Raw genomic sequence first — 21,788 nt, 5'->3', positions numbered from 1 at the left:
CACAAATAAAGATTCCTAACAGAGCCAAGAGGGTCTCCAAAAATGGAGTAGTTTGCAACCAAAAGTGTGCATCAGAATAATTTTTGGAGCTTTAAAAAAAAAACATGTCCAAGCCCTACTCCAAACTTACTGATTCGAAAACTCCAGAGGTAGGACTAGGACATCTATATATTTTTTAAAGTGGCTCAGGTGACAGTGATGGTCACCCCCAATTAGGTATCACTATTACAATGGTCCAAAGAAGTCCTAAGGAAGACTATATAAACATTCAATATACAATTATAAACAAATATAAATACTCAATATACAAAGGCCCAGGGAAGAAGGTATAGCAAAGTATAAGGTCCGTATAATAAAGAAATAGACCACCTTGGAACAAGTCAAGCACAAGAAGAATAAGTATGTTCACGTGGCTCAGGTAGGCTTGTGCACGATTGTGGACCACAGCCATATCCGAGAATACTCAATTGGATTTTCAAGTGTCAAGTCATTTCCATGTGTACTAAAAGGGCCACCAAACTAGCCACAGCATTTTAGAAAGCTATCCTGGTAAGGCTGTCCTGGAGGAGTCCTGGTGGTGTGGTACAGTAGTGAAGCACTCATGTACTAACCAAGAGGTCAGCGGTTCAAATGCACCAGCAGCTCCACAGGGCAAAGATGTGGTAGTCTGCTCCCATAAAGATTTACAGCCTTAGAAATCCTCTGGGGCAGTTCTACTCTGTCCTCCAGGGTTGCTATGAGTTGGAATCAACTCGACAGCAATGGTTTATTTTGGTAAAATAAAAAATTTTTAATTCCATAGTCCAAGCCAGTGCTTAATAGATCCTGGCAAAACTGGCCTTCTCTGAAGAATGCCTCCTAGAAACAGCGCAAACCATCAGCAAGAAAAGCAAGTATTAGTAGCATATGGGTATTGGATCCTCCAAGGCAACCCTGTCTAATACAACCTCCTGTGATGATGGAAATGTTCTTTATCTGCATTGCTCATTACTGTAACTACCGGCTACATGTGGCTACTGAGCACTTGAAATGTTGCTAAATATGCCAAAGAACTGAATTTTTAAGTTATATTGCCACAACTGACTAAAGTCTACTGCACTGGACAGTGTAGCTCTAGAGGGTAACTCTCTTTTCCATCTTGTTAATAAGTCACTACGAAGTTTAACACCATGACAAAGAGGGGCCCTGCTGTGTCAGAGCTACAAGACACAGCATATCTACGAGCATCTAAGTCACAAAGTGTCCCTCCATGAATACCTGCAACAAAAGGTCAATGACCACATTCATCTGTTTAGAACCAGATCTTTCGAGTTCCAAGGCATTAAAACGCCCAACTAAGAAATCTAAGAAATTAAGAAAAGGACCAGTATGTACAGACATAGATATTATGTCTGCTTTTCCTAACACTTAAAAGACTCAAATGTTCCATAAATAACTTATGACCTATTAAATAATACAGAAAAACGTTTCCATTTTGACTTAAGACTTAAAATGTTTATACCTAGAAGTATCATTCTGCCCAGATAAAATACACAACGTGTATTCTCTTGCTTTTTCCGTATCACTCATGTATCCTCCAGGGAAATCTCCCTGAATGAATTCTTAAATGAAGATCTCTAGAATTTTAGAGCATTCATAAGGTGTTTACATATGAATTATTTCATTTGATTCTCAAAATAATGACATAGAGCCAAGACAGGTTTTAGCCTCATTTTCTCTTAATAAATGAGGAAACTAAGGCTCAATGAAGTCAAAGCCCTAGAGCTCCTAGGTGGCCAAGCCAGATTTCAAAGATCATTCATTTGCCTGAGTCCTAAGCTTTTAAATACATGACGCTGTGAGCATTCAATGACAAGAATATCATTCCCAGCAGAGGAGCATCTCAAGACAGAAGTCACACACAATATAGGAGGAAGGTGCATTCTAGAGCTGAGACTTTTCAAGCAGCAATTTTAGGGAGCAAAATGTAAAAATCATTCTCAAAATATTTGATGTTGGAAATTGTAAAACACTGTAGTGCCAGAGCTCTGTTTCTTGCTTTGCTCTCAAATACATCTGCTGCCTCAAATGATTCAGCAAAAAAAGTGTGTGTCTGTATGTAAACAGATAAAGCAAATAGGACAAAATGTTAACAACTGGTGAGGTTAAGTGCAGGGTTTACAGTGTTCATTGTACTATTTCCTCCATCTTTTCTGTCAGTTTGAAATTTTTCAATGTATGACGTTTGAGGGAAAAAAAAAAATACCTGCTGTCTTTGTCCGTTCTTTCATTGATGAGAGGAATCCATCGACTTGTTACCTAAAATGAAAATTTACAAGAGCTAAGACATGATGAGAACCTTTTTTGAAAAATATCCTGCCCTTGGACCCCTAAAGTTCTAAACCAAAGATCAATCCTGAAACTGAAATTTAGCTAAATACGGTGCGAGAAATGAATACATTCATACCTTATCAATAGAATGCTTGTTGTTAACAGCATAAACTATGCAGATGACATTAGCCTAGGAAAAAATGAACAAATCAATGGTACTTTTAAATAATAAAAATGTAAGCAGTAGCATTTAATTACCAACTAGTTAATATATTTGGGCCAAAGGAAAAATGAAGAGCAAAACTTGAAACAGAAAGAAAACTTAGCTTGACTCTGAGAAGAAAAATTTCCTAAAGATTTACAGCAAAAGTACATACCCAAAGGCAGTGACAACAACAAAGAATCGAAAAAGCCTTCTTGGTACGTGAGAGAATAAAAATGGCAGACCCATAGGATCATTGTTGTTTTCCCACCAAAAAACCTACAGCTACTAAAAAAAACTAAAATTCACCTGTGATATTTCTTGATGAAGCTGTTCATCACTCTGTTCTGCTTCTACAAATGACAAAAAAAAAAAAATGTATTTTCAGGGGGAAAACAGTTAACATTTCTTATTTTAAACACTTTCATTATAAACTACTGGCCAAACTAAAATCTATACAGCATTCACCTAACATCCCTCAAAATGATAAGGTGCGGGTGGCAAACACAAGGGCAAGCCAGGGAAGAGAAGAAGCTGAACTATGACAGGCAAGCTGGCTGGCACCAAAAGACAAGTCTACAAGAGGATAACTAAGGCAGGGAAGAGCAGAAGCGTTTGTGCGATAAATCTACACTGGTATCCGATTCAGAGTTGAGAAGGGCCAGGCAGAAGAGATCAGGGACTCAAACTAGAAGGCAGGGTGCTAGAGTCAGAAGTCCAGACAGTCTGTACATACAGGGCCAAAAGGTCAGGTGAGAATCTGAGCAATACAAACTTAAGATCTAGATAGCGGTATGAGTAATGATAACCAGGTCCCGGGAGCAAAACTGGAGCATGATAATGAAGAGTCGAGAACGGTCTTTCTAGTTCTAGCACCTATCTCTGCTTAGAACTGGTCTCAATGGATGGATGTGCCTATTTACCCACAGTTGAGGAGAATATGCAAGATACTGCTAGAATGAGGAAGCAAAGAAATGAAGAGCAAAGCAATTACTGACATATTAACTTATGAATTTAGACCACTTTGGGTAAAATACGTTTCCCAAAAAAGGCCTGTCATTTCTGACATAAAAACTAACTTCATAAATTAGTTCTATGGCATTTTATATGATGCTAAGCAATTGACCATATTTTTAATCTTTCCATATGCTGAGTTATCAATCTAATACTGAGTTTAAATCTAATACTGAAGTGTATCTCATTATGTGGCTACAGGTATTGAATAGAAATAATTCTGTAAATGATGCTAGCTATGAGACTGATTGTAGCAGAAGGCATCCAACACTCAACTTCTGGTACCAAAAGAAAAACCAGACCCGTTACCGTCGAGTCAATTCCAACTCATAGTGACCCTATAGGACAGAGCAGAATTGCCCCCATAGATTTCCAAGGAGCAGCTGGTGGATTCGAACTGCCAACCTTTTGGTTAGCAGCCATAGTCGCTGTAGCTCTTAACCACTGTACCACCAGGGCTCCAACTTCTAGTACAGTGCTATTCAATAGAAATATAATGTGAGCCACATATGTCATTTAAAGTTTTTTAAAAGTCACCTTAAAAACGTAAAAAGAAACAGGTAAAATTTTCACTGAACCCAAAATACCAAAAATATTATAATTTCAACATGTACTCAATATAAAATTGAGATATTTTACTTTTTTTTTTTGTTTATGCTAAGTCTTCCGGTTGCATTTTACACTTATAGCACATCTCAATTCAGATTAGCCACATATCAAGTATTCAATAGTCACATGTAGTAGAAAGTACAGCTCTAGTATTTCTTGTTTAGAATATATGGAATACCAGCTTAGGAAAACAAAATATTACCAATGTATTCAGACCCACGTTGTTTAAAAGAGGAATGCCAGGACAAAGCAAAACAGTTGAAGAAGTAGAGAATTTTTGAATTATAAAAAGTAATACAGATGTGTTTCTAATATTATATAGTGCTAAGCAAACTGATAACTGCTTTAACTATTATTTTATATGGGACACAGGCTGACAAAGAACAAATTTAGAACTCAATAAATTCACAAATCCGGAACTCTTTCTAAATAATAACACTGTGCCTGATAACAAACTTGATTTACAAACTTATCTTTGTAAACATACCAATTTAAGAAGAATAATGACTAATCTATGAGCCCTGGTGGTACTATGGTTAAAGAGCTTAGCTGCTAACCAAAAGGTGCGTGGTTCAAACACACTAGTGGCTCTGAGGGAGAAAAGACCTGGTGATCTGTTCCCGTAAAGATTAAAGCCTGGAAACCCTATACGGTAGAGTTCTACTCTGTCACATGGGGTTGCTAAGAACATAAATCGCCTCTATGGCAACGGCAACGGGATGAGTCAGAATGGATACCAAGGCATACAACAGCAAGGACTTATTTACTACTTGTCATTTACCATTCCTCCTTCTTAATTATTATGGGACTCAACTTAGTAATTTGGGGACAGAGAACTGCCAGACGGAGGCTGTGGGTGGGGTGGGGGAGTGGCCAGGAGACATAAATGAGACAAGAATAGTAAATAATCATTTACTGCTGAAAAGGGTCACCTCTCTGAACATTTTTTAAAGCTCAGTACCTTTATTGAGGACTATTAAATTAACTCCAGTTTCAACTACAAGAGCAAATTCATTACCTGAGTAATCTACGATGTGTGTGGGTACTCTCTCAGGTGTAACATCAGCTGGAATGGTGATTTCCTCTGCCCGGGGAGGAACCTTAGTTTGCAAACAAGTATACGAAAGGAAAATGCTTTGAATGTTATCACACTTATTAACAGATAATATTTCACCCATGCCTATACTTACAGTATTGGCTGTACTTTTAAGTGCTTATTTTTATGCTTTACCACAGATGCAAATATGCATTAAAACTGTATGATAAAAACGTCTTTTAAAAAAAATACACACACATGGCATACTAAGGATACTTCAGATCCAACACAGCCTAAAACAATACTTGAATTAGTTTGTGGTTTCAAACATTAAATTCTGAAGGCTCAAGACAACTTAAAGATGCATTGTAAATGGGGAGCTATGTTAATTCAAGAAAATCCCCAAAGGAATGAACAAGTTATTAAAATTCGTTTCTTCTAGAAGATATTTGGCTACATAAACCTTATGCTTAATGATTTTAATTTTTTAGAAAGACTATATGATTTTTCCATCAATTAGAAACCCCTTATCCACACCCAGAAGGACTATGGTAAAACAACTCTAAACTAAGTTAAACTATCACAAAAAAAACTTTTAAGTGTCATACTTAGAATGATTATAAATTAATGTTACTGGTTCCCGAAACCACACATAAAAACACACTTTATTTCTTAAATTAAGTAATTACTTAATCATCCTACTTAAGAGGAAAAAAAGCAAGAGAAAGAATAAGTGGTTATATAGTAGTTGTAAACGTTGAGAACACTAACACATGATACATCAAATCCCTGCCTGAACAATAAAATTACACAGATATTCCCATCTAAGAGTAAAGAAAGGGTAAATGCAAGCTGTGGCCCTAACAATGCCTACTGTGTGAATAAACGGAAGTAACAGAAATGATTTTCATCCCATTTGCATCGATTCCACTCCCCCAAACAACATCCTAACTTAACATAAGGCCTTAGCTAGCAGTCCCTGTCCGGGAACTTCCAAAAACATAAATGCACATACTGCCAACAATAATAGAGCCATCTTAACTTTTGGTGGCACTTTACTTACTTTACAAGCTCATCTCATTTGAAATCCATAACAATCCTTTGAAATAGGCAAAGCTGAAGTGAATTAGCTTCTTCATTTGTAAAATGAGGCAGGTAGATAATACTAATGGTTTTCAAAAACACTTATCAGAATTCTAGTGGTTCTGAGGAAATGCCTCAGAGATCTAGGGAGTGTCAGGTGGTTGGTAAGTGGGGATCCAGATCTTTCACTCTAATCTTTTATATATTGGGTTTATGAGTAATTTTTTGATTTTTAAGAAAGGGCCGCACAGCTTACATGATCTCTAAGATCTTGTTTAGCTTCCATTTTACAGATAGACAACTAAGGCACAGAGACGATAAATGCATAGAAAATGCATAGGACTTAGTTGAACTCCAGGAGCCCTGGTGGTTCAGTGGTTAAGCACTCAAGTTACTAACTGAAAGGTTGGTGGTTCGAACCCACCAGTCATTAAGTGGGAGAAATGTAAAGATTACAGCCTTGACAACGCTATGTAGCAGTTCGATCCTGTCCTGTAGGGTCACTATGAGTTGGAATCAACTTGCCAACAACGGGTTTAGCAGGGACAGATTAACCAGTAAGCACAGCATGCACCGGCTTACAATAAGCCAAGGTATACACGGGCTTAAAACTGTATTTCCTTGCTAATCCGTGGCGAGCAATTTCACACGGGTTTCACTACATCTTTGATGTGGTGGGTGACAGGTGAAGCTGTGCACTGCAGACTGGTGGGAAGGCACAACCGGGCCCATGCAGCCCTGGGGTTTAGTTTAACTGAAATTTAATTTAGTTATTCCTCCTACGCTGTATTTCAGAGACGTCATGTATCAATATCAGTTTTTCAAAAAGTCACAACTGTCAGAAAGGAAACACAAAAAGGGAGGAATTTATTTCATTTTAATTCAATTTTTATAAAATTTTAAATATGGGAAAGAAATCAAATATTTACCTCTTCTGGGAATTCTTCACTGACCAGAGACATAATCAGTGATGTCTTCCCAACTCTAGCTGTGAAAAGAAAAATCACTACTTTAACATAAAGTGTTTAGGTTCTACATTAGCCCCAAATCAGCAACCATACAGGAAAGTCTGTTACTTGTTAGCTAAAATCGGAAGTACCCAAATTACCAAGATTTAGTACAATACTTATAAACATCTTGTTTGTTTCCTTAGAAAAGTGATGCATACTTATTGTTTTTTTTTAAAAAAAAAACCCAAAATATATAATACATAATGTAAAAAGTAAAAATCTCCCATAATATCCTCCATTAACAGGATATTTTTACTTACTTGCGCACACACGCACACACACCCCAGTGGCGTAGTGGCTAAGTGCACCAGGCACTCCTTGTTCTTAGAAACTCTATGGGGCAGTTCTACTCTGTCCTATAGGGTGGCTATGAGTCAGAATCGACTCAAAGGCAACAGGCTTGGTTTTATGTATATACACACACACACACACACACACACACACACACACACACACACGTATACCATTCCAGATTTCTTCTACACTTACAGTAATGTATCATAATAATTTACCACGATGAAATAATAGTACTTATAGCTTTCCTTTATCACTTTATTATGTATTAGGGCAGTATTCCATGTCACTATATAAAACCCCCCTCTATTTTTTGACAGTTGTATAATCTATTACATGCAGTATCATGATTTATTTATGTAATCCCCCAATGGTGAACATCTGGATTGTTTTCAAGTTCTCACTTTTCAAAATAATGCTGCAATGAGTAGCATTATTTGTGGTATTTTCCACAGGTTAAATTCCAAGAAGTGGAACTCAAGTTAGCATGCGTGATCTTTTTTGTGTTTAATAGATCTTGTTAAATTACCTCCAAAATAGAATTAACCAATTTAGATCCTCACCAACAGAATATTAGAGTACCTATTTCTCTACATGCTTACATTCTTCCTTTTTACACAATATCATATTTAAAGGCTTAGGAACAAGGAAAAGGAGTCCCTGAGTGATGCAAACGGTTAACCCATAATGTACACATCTGCTATCTAAAAGGCTGGAGGTTGGAGTCCACCCAGAAGAACCCTGGAAGAAAGGTCTAGCAATCAGCCCCTGAAAATTCTGTGGAGCAAATTCTATGGAGCACAGTTCTACTCTGACACACATGGGGTTCCGATGAAGTGGAATGTGCTTAACAGCAACTGGTAACAAGGAAAAAGCAAAGACAGTTTCCTGTTGCAATTTTTATTCTAGTCATTTTTTTAATACACAAACTTTAAAATCTTAGTTCTCATTCTGAAATTTGACTCCTATTCCCATCGCCTCCTAATCATACAGTTACTATTGTTAGACATTCAACTGCTTATCAACTAAACCCTTTTGTGAGTCTAGAGGAAAACCGTCCGCCTGCCTACTAATCTCTGCTATTATAGAAAATCACAGTTTCCAAAAGTACAATCTAAATATAAAAGAAACTGGGAAAATTTTAAAGTTAAGAAAAGCCACATTCCCTTTTTAAATGACAAACAGAAAGGGTGAACTAAAAACCCAAGAAAAGTCTCTGGAAAAGAGTGAATAACTGGAACAAAGGAAGGACAGTACTGATCAAAACAACTTAGAGTGTGTGCTGTGAACAACTGAGTACTGCTGATGGAGGGATGGATTAGATGGTCTGACAGGTGTCTTCCAGCTCTGATTTCTACACATCCTTTAAATTGGCTTGTGTGAGGAGGCTTGAACCTTTTTCAAATGGCTCACACCAAGGTAACATTTCAATGAGTTCTGACCATGTCAGTGAATCAAAAGCCATCAGCAAAGAACTGCTAGGATCTAGTGGACAAAGTCCACTTAATCATCTCCCCCTCCAAAAAAAATTTCAGATGAGGAGTCTGGAGTTGAGAGAGAGTGATTTTCTTAAGATCTCACTAAAAAATAAGTTGCACACCTAAGTGAGTAACCCATCTCCTGATGGCCAATCCAGTGTTCTTTCCCTTCTCACGCCACACTTCTAAATACTGTAAAAACTACTTGATAATACGGCAAGAGAATGGTGACCCCCAAAGTCGGCAAGCAGCACAGATACAAATACTACATGAGTTAATTAAAATATTCACTGATTCGCTGGTGACTAATTCAGCTCTGCCTCACTTAGGCTTTTTTTTTTTCTTTTTAACTTATTTTGAGAAAACTTCGGACTTAAAGAAAAACTGCAAAATAGTACCAACAATCCATGTCTATTCTTTGTCCAAATCCCCCAAGTGTTCACATTCTACCATCTGCATTATCACTGTCTCATCATTACCTATTAGTCTGCCTGTCTCTCTATACCTGTTCGATTTTTTTTCTAAACCATCTGAGAGTGTGTTGCAGACACGATCTCCCTTTACCCCTAAATACTTAGTGTGTATTTCCTAAAAACAAGATCATGCTCTTACACAACCACAATACAGTGCCAAGGTCAGGGAAGTAATACCAATACTATTATCTAATCTACAGACCTTACTCACATACATTTCACTATTTGCCCCACTATGATCTTTCACAGAAAAAAAAAATTCCCTCTAGTCTAGGATCCAATTCAGGACCAAATGCTGCATTTGGTGGTCATGGCTCTTCAATCTCCTTTAACCTGGAGGACTTCCTCCATCTTTTTTGTCCTCCATGATTGTAACATTTTTGAAGAGTATAAACCATTTAATTTGTAGACTATCTCTCAAGGGGGTCGTGTGATGTTTTCTCATGGTTAATGCCACATCTTGTATTTTTGGCAGGAATACCACCAGAAGTGATATTGTGTCCTTACTGCAGTATAGCAATGGCAGATGATGTAAACCAGCCCCATTCATTACTGGCGATGTTAGCTTTGATAGCTTGGATGAGGTGGTGTGCCAGGTTTCTCCGTGGTAAAGTTATTATTTTTTCCTTTGTAATTATCTTGTAGGGAGATACTCTAAGACTATAAATAGTCTACCAGTGCCTACTTGGAGCCCTGGTGGCGCAGTGGTTAACAGCTACGGCTGCTAACCAAAGGGCTGGCAGTTCAAATCCACCAGCCGCTCCTTGGAAGCCCTACAAGGCAGAGTTCTACTCTGTCCTATCAGGTCGCTGTGAGTCATAACTGACTCGACGGCAGCGGGGATGGGGATGAGTGCCTACTAGTGTCAGCACCTGCACTGATGATTCTTGCCTGAAACAAGTATTGCTGTGGAAGTCACCAGATGGCAATTTTCTACCTCTATCAATCCTCCTACATTTGGTTACTGTCGTGTAAGGAAAAAATTACCCTTCTAAAATAGGTAGATCAGATATCAGCGTGTGTGTGTGTGTCTCTAAGTATGAATGCATAGATTCCTATATTATTCTATGGGTTATAATCTGTTACTGTCATTATTTGGATGTTAAAATTGTTTAATTTTATTTTTAAAAATTACATTTAGGCCAGTATAGACTTGATTTGTAAACTTTCACTTAAAGCACAATAAAAATTATTAAAAAAAAATTACATTTATGCCAGTATAAACCAGCATGTGCAATCAGATCTCATTTTATAAATAAATATGTATGTGCATAAAAAAAACCCAGAAGGATATATATACCAGCTGTGGTTATCTCTGAAGTAAAGATAATTGTAATTTTCTTTTTTGCGCTTTCCTGTATTTTTCTAAATTTTCTACAATAAACATTTATAATTTTTGCTACCAGAAAAGGTCAATAAGTGCTATTGAAAAAGTGATTTTTTGCTAGTAAAAATCGGCACGTTCTAAATTTGCAGAAGGCAAGTGAAATGCACATATATGTCGACAGGTTACCATATTTTTATGCAAATAATGTCTGTCTTCTACGTGTGTTTGCCAACCGTGCCCTCCCCCCGCAAGGTATTTTCCTAAGTGCTGCTATGCCAATTTTTTTTACGTTATTGTAAAAAAAAAATTAGCATAGCGCACTTACAGAAAATACCTCGTCAGAGGAGGGTGTGGTTGGCAAACAAACATAGAAGATGGGCATTATTTGCATAAAAATATGGTAAATGTATTCTTTCCTCCTTCAACAAAAACTTCTTGAGCACTTCTACATGCCAAGCACTCTTCCAGGTGCTGGGGACACCACAGGGATCAAGGCCATCAGGTCTTCCCCACCCTTACCGAGTACATTCCAACGGAATTTTGAAGTTATCACCAGTAACTTCTCATCAGGATAAAAAGCAAAAGTTCAAAACCCGTAGCCATTTTAGATTCACCTCTCCTTCATACTTAGCATTCAAGTTCTGTCAAAATTCCCTTCAAAATTTTTAATATTCTTTCCTCTCTGTTTCCTCTTTCCCTAATTATGGCACTTTTATTGCTTCACTTTCCAGTTTCCAACTTTCTGCTTTACTCTCCAGATTCTCCCCTCTTTGATCTACCAAGAACTAAACAAAACGCCAGTCTATCTTTCTTATGTACTATTTTCATTTTCTGACTCACCCAATCAAAAGCCTCTTTGACTCCCAATGACCTACCACATCAAGTTGAAACTGTTCTACCGGCCTTCAGAGGCCATACATAATTTAGTCCCAGCTCGCCTATCTAATCTCATTTCCCACTATTCCCCCAATTTGCTCAAATGAGGTCATTCTGCTCTGTGTAAGCACAAATAAGCCATGGTGAATCCTACCACCCTCACACTGTTCTCATCTAAAATATCCTTTCCTCTCTCCCCTCCACTTTTCTAAACTTTAACCATCTCCCAAGGACAGCTCAAATTCTACCTTATTCCTAAAGACATCCCAGGGCTACTATAGCTCTCAAGTACTTCCCTTCCTCCTTTGAGCTATTCTGTGCAATATAACTTATATTAAATTGTTATCAGTATATGGTAGATATTAAAATACTTAACATGTATGAGTCTACATAAACACAATAATCAAATTTTCTCATTAAAAAAAATTTTTTTTTCTCATTTTATATAAATGGGGTGAAGGACCTCTAGGACATCAACCAGACTAAACTATATGACTTGATTCACCTTGCCCAAGCACAATACTATTGCTGCTATTGCTACAGCCTCAGCACTGCCACTTGGGTAATTAGTCCCACCTCATGGTGCTTCTGGAACTCTGGAGGGCTGGTGCATAGTGATTGCTGAGGCAATCAAACTAAAAAAAAAAAAGAAATTCTAAAATTACTTTGTTCAATTTGCTTTTACTCAAAAATAATGTTGAAATTTCAAATAATATTAAAGGAGGGCATGAGAGTTTTGTATTTATCAAAGGAGTTCTAGCTCAAAAAATGAAGAAACACTATAAGAGACCTTCTATCTAAGAGTTTGAGTTCCATTCAGACATACCTGTCCCCCTGCCTGGCCCAAACTAAGAAAAACTCTAGAAGAACATACAGAGAGTATCACTTTATGCTTCTACACAACCATCTTTTTTTGTGCAGACCCCTACTATCAGTTCATTTGATAAGTATTTACCTGAATATCTTCTAAGTACAAAGTTTTAGATACTGTGTGGAGATAATATGGGAACTGTATTAAACAAAATAGATGAAACGGCCATAAAAGAAGTATGATCAAGTGCTATGTTCAATCACTCTATTTATAAAAGGAGACAAGAGGGGAGAGAGAAACAGATGGAAAAGTACCTTTTTCTTCCAGAAGTTTCTAAACATATCAAGAATCAAAAAACTCAAAAAAATTTTTTTAATCTGGTCTCTGAGAGGGAAAAATGAATAATCAGTAATCCAGTTAAGACATGCACGTTGAATGCAGCATTGTGCCCGTAATACTGAGGCAACATTATAACCTATCACCACTGAGATCATGGACTTCCTAGGCCTCCCTGATGAAAACCTGACATTTCCTAGCAGTACCTGAGCATCTCCAGAAAGACTAGTTCAAGAACGTGTATTTTGCTATTCCCTACAGGAAGCTCCATGAGGGCTGAGGACATGTCTTTCTTGCTCACTGCTAAATCCCCAGCTCACAGGCACTTAGTAAATTTATTAGCTTAGTGGTTAACGGCGCAGATGTGAAATTCAGGGAAGTGGTTATTTTTGAGGGAAAGAGAGGGCAATGCAGTAGGAGGGGGCTCCAACAGGTCGATAATGTTTATTTTTTAAGCTGGGTGGTGGGTGTTGTAATATTCTTTATACCTTTTATATAAATATTTTACCAAAAAAGAAAAATACACACATATACGTATCTATATAGGCTTTGGAACCAGCCAGAACAGGGTTGAAATCTTAGTTCCAGCACTTCCTAGCTGTTTTCTTGAGCAAGTCATCAAGCCTCAGTTTGTTCAGCTATAAAATACAGTCTGAATAGCCTCACAGGATTGTTGAAAGGATTAAACAAGATGACAAGATACATAATGCTTAGAATAATACCTGCCATACATTAAGTACACAAATGGTAGTTATTACATGTCTGGATGAATTAAAGGAGTTAAGTAATTTCTAGACTGGAGCAGAAAACTGGTATTCGGTGACCAGCTATGCCAGTGACAGTATGATCCTGAATTGTCACTGTATCTCTCTTGGCCTTAATTTTCTCATCAGTTTTAACAAAAAAAAAGGAGTGGACCAGATGCTACCTAAATGGTAATATTCTTATTAATCTAAACTACACGGAGCCCTCATGGTGTAGTAGTTAAGAGCTACAGCTGCTAACCAAAAGGTTTACAGTTCAAATCCACCAGCCACAACGGGTTTGGCTTTTTGGTATCATATAGCACACTCAGAAACCAGATCTGTGACACAAGAAAAAGTACCTGCTACACTCAGAAAGATATAAAAACCCATTGCCATCGAGTTGATTCTGACTCAGAGCAACGCTGCAGGACAGAGTAGATAGTTTCCAAGGCTGTAATCTTTATGGATGCAAACTGCCACATCTTTCTCCCACAGAGCAGCTGGTGGGTTCGAAACCATCAACCTTTTGGTTAGGAGCCGAACACTTAACCACTGTACCACCAGGGAAAATGTAACCAAAAAATCCACTGCCTTTGGGTCAATCCCAATTCACAGCAAACCTATGGGACAGGGAACTACCATAGGGTTTCCAAGGTTGTGAATCTTTACAGAAGCAGGCTACCACTTCTTCCTCACGTGGAATGGCTGGTGGATTCAACCGTTGACCTTCTGATTAGCAGTGAGAGCTTTAACCACTGTGCCACCCAGGCTCCTTAGGGAGGATATAAGAACAAAACCAAGTGCCTTGCCGTCGAGTCGATCCCAACTCACAGTGACCATACAGGACACAGTAGAACCACCCCATAGAGTTTCCATGGTTGTAATCTTTATAGAAGCAGACTGCCACAGCTTTCTCCCATGGAGCGGTTGGTGGGTTCAAACCACTGTCCTTTCTGTTAGCAGACAGGTGCTTAACCACTGTACCATCAGGGCTCCTTCGGGAAGATACAGTAACCTAGAAACGGAAGACAGCTCCCCAAATTGTACCCATTTTAACAGTGTACGGGAAAGTGATTTGGCAGCAACATTCATCTATCTACGAGAACAAAGTGCAACTCATCAAGTCTGTGTGGGGTCCAGGAATTTCTAGAACTTGCTGACTTAATATTCAGCATTTCATAACCTTTTCTCCTTAAATAACTCCTTTCAGCATGACCTTATTGAAGGTCCCAGCAATTCCAAACCTTCAGCTAGCTCAAGGTAATGTTCATCTCAACATCCATGTTAGTCCACCCCACCTTAATTTGACATGATTATGTACAATGGAGACAAACGTTTATCTTACACCGAGGCCATGCCACTGTCCTCTTATTCCTGAATCAGGAAACCTAGAACTTGGACCTCGTGTCAACGGATGCTGCAGGGCAAGATGAATACATCTGGAAGAGAGCCCTAATAAGAGTTCTGTAAAGAGTGGTAATGTCTGACTTAAGATAAATACCACACAGCAGAACTCTTCATGGATCACCAGACAGAATGCCTCTGCCGGCAAGTCCCATCAATCCACGGCCCTGTTCTTTCTGTAATCTATTACAGTAGTAGTATAACTTCCAGGTACTCCAAACGGCAGAACTCTTGGAAGAGCCAATGCCTGTAGAATTCCTGTGATCTTTAAACTTTGGGTCTTTCTGGCCCCAGTGGAGATGCCTGTTTTTCCCCTTTCATCTCCAAAATCTCACAACTACCACCAGCACAGGTATTCCTATAAACTTTCCCATTTCTAAAGAACTCTCCTGGATATCTTATACATCTCTACATTCTTGCCCCTGACCTACTATGTTAAGAATGGAAAAAATGAATCAGATGCTCAATAGCTCAGATGTTCCTTGGTAATCAAAAGGCAGACAGGTTCCACTCTTGGTCCTTGAGAAATCTGCCTATCTTAACACCCTAAAACCTTGATTCTTCTTATAACCTCCTTTTCAGAACTACTTTTTAAAAATTTTACTGTATCCCACCACTCCAAGTTCCTCGCCAGCTTCAGAATAAACCTACATAATTTTTAATCCAGAGCTCAGAAAGCTTAAACAAAATGATAAAGATTACTCACCACAATTAAAAGCCTACTAGTTTCTAAGAAAGTTAAGAACTTTTTGCTCCTTAGTCACAATCATTCAGGATCCCTTAGCAAAATGCAGGCCTTGAACAGGTGTTCCTTATTATCTTTAAAGCCCCCCTCCTTCACCAAACCAAAAACCAAACCCAGTGCCATCGAGTCGATTCCCACTCATAACAACCCTACAGGACAGAGTAGAACTGCCCCATAGAGTTTCCAAGGAGTGCCTGATGGATTTGAACTGCTGACCCTTTGGTTTGCAGCCACAGCACTTAGCCACTAGTCCACCAGGGTTTCCCCTCCTTCACCATGATGCTTAAAATTCATCCATTCCTCATCTCTCTTCTTAAAATTCATTACGACAACCCTTTTCCTGATCATAGAGGGTCCCTTTCTGCTTTTCCCATGGACTCCTTGGATCGCCAGTGATATTTTCTGAACAGAAGGATCAATATTCTGAGGTAATTCAAATTTCTTCATAGGTCAACTCATCACGTAGGCTACTGTCTGAAGGGCAGTTCTGGCTGTCTGTATAGTATCAGGGTTCTTGCCAAAGTATAAACCTGCCACCAAGTCTATTCCAACAGCACTGGCCTCAAGGACCAAAAAAAAAACCCCAAACCCACTGCTGTCAAGTCTATTCCGACTTATAGCGACCCTACAGGACAGAGTAGAACTGCCTCATAGAGTTTCCAAGGTGCGCCTGGTGGATTCGAACTGCTGGCTTCTTGGTTAGCAGCTGTAGCACTTAACCACTACACCACCAGGGTCAGGAAAGGAAATACCCTGGCAGGAGGAGATACTGAAGACTCCCCCCTTCCCCAAGACCTAAGGTAACATCAAAAATGATCGGCCCCGTGAAAGCCTGCCTTCCTCTGCAAGCAAACAAACAACTTGCTAACTTCTGACCACGCAAACTGGGCAGAAAGCCTGGACCCTAAGATCAGTGGTCACGATTCAGTTTGCTAGTGCTAACTGGCAGAGCCTCTAATCCTTTCCTGTCTTTGCTGATCTCTTGACCCACAATTGAACTAATATGCCCACTCAGAAACTGTTAGCCACTTTAACCACTAAGAGCCCTATTAACTCATATTCTCTGCCTACAGGAATCTCCAGAGCAAGATTTTGTAAATGGACTCACACTTAGTTACTCCAAATCCCAGTTCTACACTCATCTCTCTTGACTGTAAGTATACCTCCTATTCAGCAGGTGTCTTGATCTAATCAGGCTCTCCATCCTGGCTTCTCCTGACCTACGCTGTGCAGCAGTCAGCACTCTCTACCACATGTTCTACAGCTTCTCGCACTGTCACTTTAAGAACACCTTAACCACTATTACATATAGCTGACAAAACACAGCTTAATTCTTCACAGTAGAGTGCTTAAAACAATAATTCTTTATAAATACAGAGTCTATGTAAAATGACAACCAATGAGCATCAGATGACTTTTTTTTTTTTTTAAGATAACAGTTTACAAGTGGTATCATGGAAACAGTATGGATTTAAGAATCAAACAAGCTCAGAATTAAATCTCTATTCCCCTATTTACTAGCTAATATGATCTTTGACAAATTACTAAACCTCTTTAAACTTCAGTATCTTCATCTATGAAATAGGGATTATGATGTTATCTACCATAAAACGTTGTTGAGAGTATTACAGGCTCCGGCATGTTGCAAATATCTGGGAAATGTTGTTTTCCTTTCCTTTTTTAAAGCATTACCTATTTCAATTATTTGTACTTCAAAAAATATCTACAAATTATCTTTTTCCTAAAGTTTGAATGGCTTCAATCTTGTTATTTCACCTTTTGAAATAATGCTTACATATAAACATCAAGGTCTGTTTTCAACTACAGCAATTTAATAGCTTTACTTACAGTTGAACGTAATACACACACAAGACAGTGGTACCAAAAAATGGAAGAAACTCCGTTTAAGGTATCTACACATGACTACTATCTTTTAGAAAATGATACTTTTAAAAAAACTTACTCATACCGTGCCTCCGCTGGAGAAGGATTTGAGGCAGCTTACCCGTTGCCATTGAGTCAAATTGACTCATAGCAATAATATAGGACAGAGCAGAGCTGCCCCACAGGATTTCCAAAGAGTAGCTGGTAGATTTGAACTGCTGACCTTTTGGTTTGCAGCTGAGCTCTTAACCACTGTGCCACCAGTGCTACTGAGCTAGCTTAAACCAAACCAAACCCAGTGCCGCCGAGTCGACTCCGACTCATAGCGACCCTATAGGACAGAGCAGAACTGCCCCACAGAGTTTCCAAGGAGCGCCTGGCGGATTCAAACTGCTGACCCTTTGGTTAGCAGCCGTAGCACTTAACCACTACGCCACCAAGGTTTCCCTAGCTTGGCAGTCATTAAATATAACAATTCTATCAAGTGGTTTACATCAGCTGCTAACCTAAAGGTTGGTGGTTTGAACTCAGCCAGTGCTCTGCAGAAGAAAGGCCTGGCGAACTGCTTCTGTAAAGACTGTAGCTAAGCAAACCCCACGGAGCAGTTCTACCCTGTAACACGTGGGGGCGCCCTGAGTCAGGGGCCAACCTGAAGGCAGTCAACAACATCTAGATTTTGAAGCAATTGCATAATCCAAGGGGCTCTGGTGGCTCAGTGGTTAAGAGCTATGGCTGCTAACCAAAAGGCTGGCAGTTCAAATCCAAACAGCCACTCCCTGGAAACACTACGGAGCAGTTCTACTCTGTCCTATAGGGTCGTCATGAGTTGGAATTGACTCAACGGCCACGGGTTTTTTGGTTTTTGGTGTAATAAAATGTCTTTTAAAAATCAAAGAACATGAATCTCTTCTAGATAAAATCCAAGAGTGATTTCCTTTTTATAAGGAAGTTCAAAATTAGAGCAAGAAATACAAATTACAGTGAACTTTGAGTAAATAAGCACGTTTTCATCAGTATCACTTGGATTTCCTTTTGCAAACGCAATGAGATAACTACTTTACCTAATAAAGGATTATACAGACATGATTTAGTTAAGCAATGCTTCAGTGGATTTAAGCCAGGGATTCTGCTTTCCTTAAGGCCTACCTACCTAACCTTGAATGAGACTATCCAAGAAATAACGCAGCCAATTTAAAATTGAAATAGGCCACATTTAAGCTAATTAAAATTGAGAAATAAATTAAAATGCCTTAGAGATAAGAAAACATTTTAGGATATTAAATTTTTAAAACTATTTAAATAAACCTAACACCAAAAAAGTACTTTAACAATGGCAGATATGAGTATAAACACTCCAGAAAATAAAAATTATTTCCATAAGAGAACAAAATTCCAAGCTCTTCTCAAATCATTTTACTAATTAAATTTTATGTTAACTTGGAGGACAAAAAATATCCTTTGTTAACCAGCCATTTGATGGTCTTTACTTCCTCTATCTTGCCTGAGAAATACCGATCTATAAAAACAAAAAGCAAGGCCATAATTACCTCCAAGGACAGGAGGCCTTATGATTCAGTTCAACACAACATGCCACAGTTCTGTCTGAGATGCCATGGTTCTAAGTAGGTCATCCGTGGGAAATATAATTCACTATAGAACAAATTATCTAGATGTATCCAGGCTCCAAATTTCTTTGTCTTTTCATCACATATTTTGGGCACCTAGTTCTAAATGACTACAGAATTCCTAATATTCATGAAGCAGAAATAACATTCTCTGATTCCAATTACCACCCATTCAGTCATACTGGCTATTTTTCTTGATAACAAACACCCTTCCCTTTGAGTGGCAGAGGGCCCTACTCCTCATTTTCATCTGCTTCTTTGTTAAGAAGCTTTGTTGCCTCTTCCTAAGTTACTGTAAGAAGAATATACTGGCGGGAGAAGTGTGACTATGGAGTTATATTTCAACTGGAAAACTTTAGCATTTGGGGAAATAACAAACGCTGCCCCAAAGGAAAATTTAATTAACCATATGCAGACAACAGTGGCCTGCAGAAGGACGAATGCTTTCAACCAGCTACAGCCCATCCTCTCCTTCAAACCAAATCAACACTGGAGCCCAAGTGGTGGCAGAGGAGCCAAAAAAGACAGTAGAGGACAAGTTTCAATACATTTGTGAGGATGAGGTAGAACAGACTCCCTATTCAAACATCCCTAGCCACAGAACATCACCCAGGCACTAAACACAGTATAACTGAAAATGCACAAGTTTAATCTTTAAGTAACATTCTAACAAAGACCAGAATGGAGAGCAATATGGCTTCAAAATGACTGTAGGATGTTTTTTCCTAAAATAAATGCTAGCTTATACCTGAAGCCTCTTTGACTCTTAAACCTAGCTTATACCTGCAGTTATCTCTCCCAGCCCCTTCAATCCTCTAAAATAGCTTCTGGTGTCTCAAGGTGAAGCTGACTTCTCTTGGCAAGGACTCTAATTCTTTGGGCAGTTCTACACTGCCCTATAGGGTCACAATGGGTCGGAATCAACTCAACAGCCCACAACAACATAATTCCTGATTGCAAAGTCATGAAATGGACATGGCATCGTCATCCTAATCACCATCACTGGTCTACTTTACCACCAGAACACAGGAATCTTCCGAAAACGTGAAGCTCAGGACGTGAAACAAGAGACAGGATGAATACTTCTCCTCCAATCCTAACAATAACCACACATCAGACTGGATTTAAGAAAGGAGAATGATCATGTTTTTATGACTGAAAGGAATGGTTGGGAAAACAAGCAAAGTCTAAACAACCTGAACTAATTTGAACTCATCCATTCTTTCAACAACTATGTGAGTGCCTACTTTGTGCTGGGCCTTTCTAGGCACTGAAGATAATAGCAATGAACAAGACAAATCCCCTGCCCTCATGAAGCTTTCTTTCTCACCAGAGAGACAATGGACAAATACGCAGGGTAATGGGGATAATGACTGGGAGGGCCTTCTAGTGGAGAGCCCTGAAGGAGAAGGGTAGGATAGAGAGATAAGGGCCAGTTGTGGAAGGCCTTGTAGTCCTGCATAAAAAGTCTGGACTTTATTCTAAGTGAAAGTAGAAACGATTGGTGCATTTTAAAAGGAAGTAATAGGATCTGAGATATTTTTTAAAGATGATTCTGCCTGCTACATGGAGAATGGGCTAGAGGAGGACAAAAGAGTCAGGGAAACTGGCTGTGGAGATATAGGCCAGAGCTCGTGGAAGCTTGAACTACTTTGGAGGAGGTTTGGATAATAAACTAATCAGAAAGGAGCTACAAGATTAATTTTAAAAGAGGATAACAGTCCCACTTTCTTAATGAATCTGACCAGCAGAAGACAAACATAATTTAAAAAAAAAAAACACAAGATTTCATTAAAACTAAAATTATTCTGTGTACTTTTAATGTAGTTACATGATTTAGATAAAAGGGCATTAAGGCTCTCGCTAGTTTTACTATAGCAAGGATATTTGTTAAGCATACTAATGCAAATCTAGTTAAACACAAATTCTGGCCTACTAATTTGACAATAAAAAAATTATGATCTGAAGAGCTGAGTTTTGCATGAGAACATTTGAAAAGATTTTTAAAATTTTGTTTAAAGAATAGTAACTGATTTTCAATTTGGCCTGAACAGTATTTGATATGTATGTTAATTAAGATGATAAGATTCTGAAGACCTAAAAGCTTTGGCGTTCTCTGCAAATACCTTGAAATTTAGAGACAGCCTAACTTCTCCGATCTAAGCACTACCAGGACATTAAGCGATTAGTTAGCATTAAAGCCTGGATGGATTAGAAGTGGGCAAGAAAAATTCCTGTTCACCTGGGGAGTAGAGTACAGGTTTAGCCAACAGAATGTTGAAACTCTCCACAACTATTCCAGCTGCTAAGGCACCGATAATGACAACAACAAAATATATGTAATGTTAAGAATAAATAGGTTTTACTACGATAATACCAGAAACGATGTTCCTTTTTCTTGGCTTTTCCCACTCCTGTTGGTTAACCATCTTAAAACTACAACTGGAAACTAGACTCGCTCAAATGAAAGAGCAATGACCCAAACTGCAACCCCTTTTCCCAATATCAGTGATGCAGATAAATCC

At 38.6% G+C, this 21,788-nt stretch overlaps 1 protein-coding gene across 6 annotated transcripts in view; it reads right to left on the bottom strand.

Moving 5' to 3' along the window:
* RHOT1 (ras homolog family member T1) overlaps positions 1-21,788 on the bottom strand; it is a 71,321-nt gene that overhangs the window by 35,589 nt on the left and 13,944 nt on the right. For all 6 annotated transcript variants that reach the window (XM_049859031.1, XM_049859032.1, XM_049859028.1 and 3 more), the window contains 5 exons: positions 7,184-7,242; positions 5,154-5,235; positions 2,822-2,865; positions 2,447-2,500; positions 2,246-2,298 (listed from right to left, as the gene is read on the bottom strand). In XM_049859031.1, coding sequence (XP_049714988.1) covers positions 2,246-2,298; positions 2,447-2,500; positions 2,822-2,865; positions 5,154-5,235; positions 7,184-7,216 — 266 coding nt within the window. In that variant the 5' untranslated portion in view covers positions 7,217-7,242. The remainder of the gene's footprint in view (positions 1-2,245; positions 2,299-2,446; positions 2,501-2,821; positions 2,866-5,153; positions 5,236-7,183; positions 7,243-21,788) is intronic.

Source organism: Elephas maximus, chromosome 19 (genome assembly GCF_024166365.1).
Source record: "Elephas maximus indicus isolate mEleMax1 chromosome 19, mEleMax1 primary haplotype, whole genome shotgun sequence".
NCBI lineage: Eukaryota > Metazoa > Chordata > Mammalia > Proboscidea > Elephantidae > Elephas > Elephas maximus.
The sequence above is the reverse complement of the archived record's forward strand: the minus strand, read 5'-3'. Positions and strand labels throughout refer to the sequence as shown.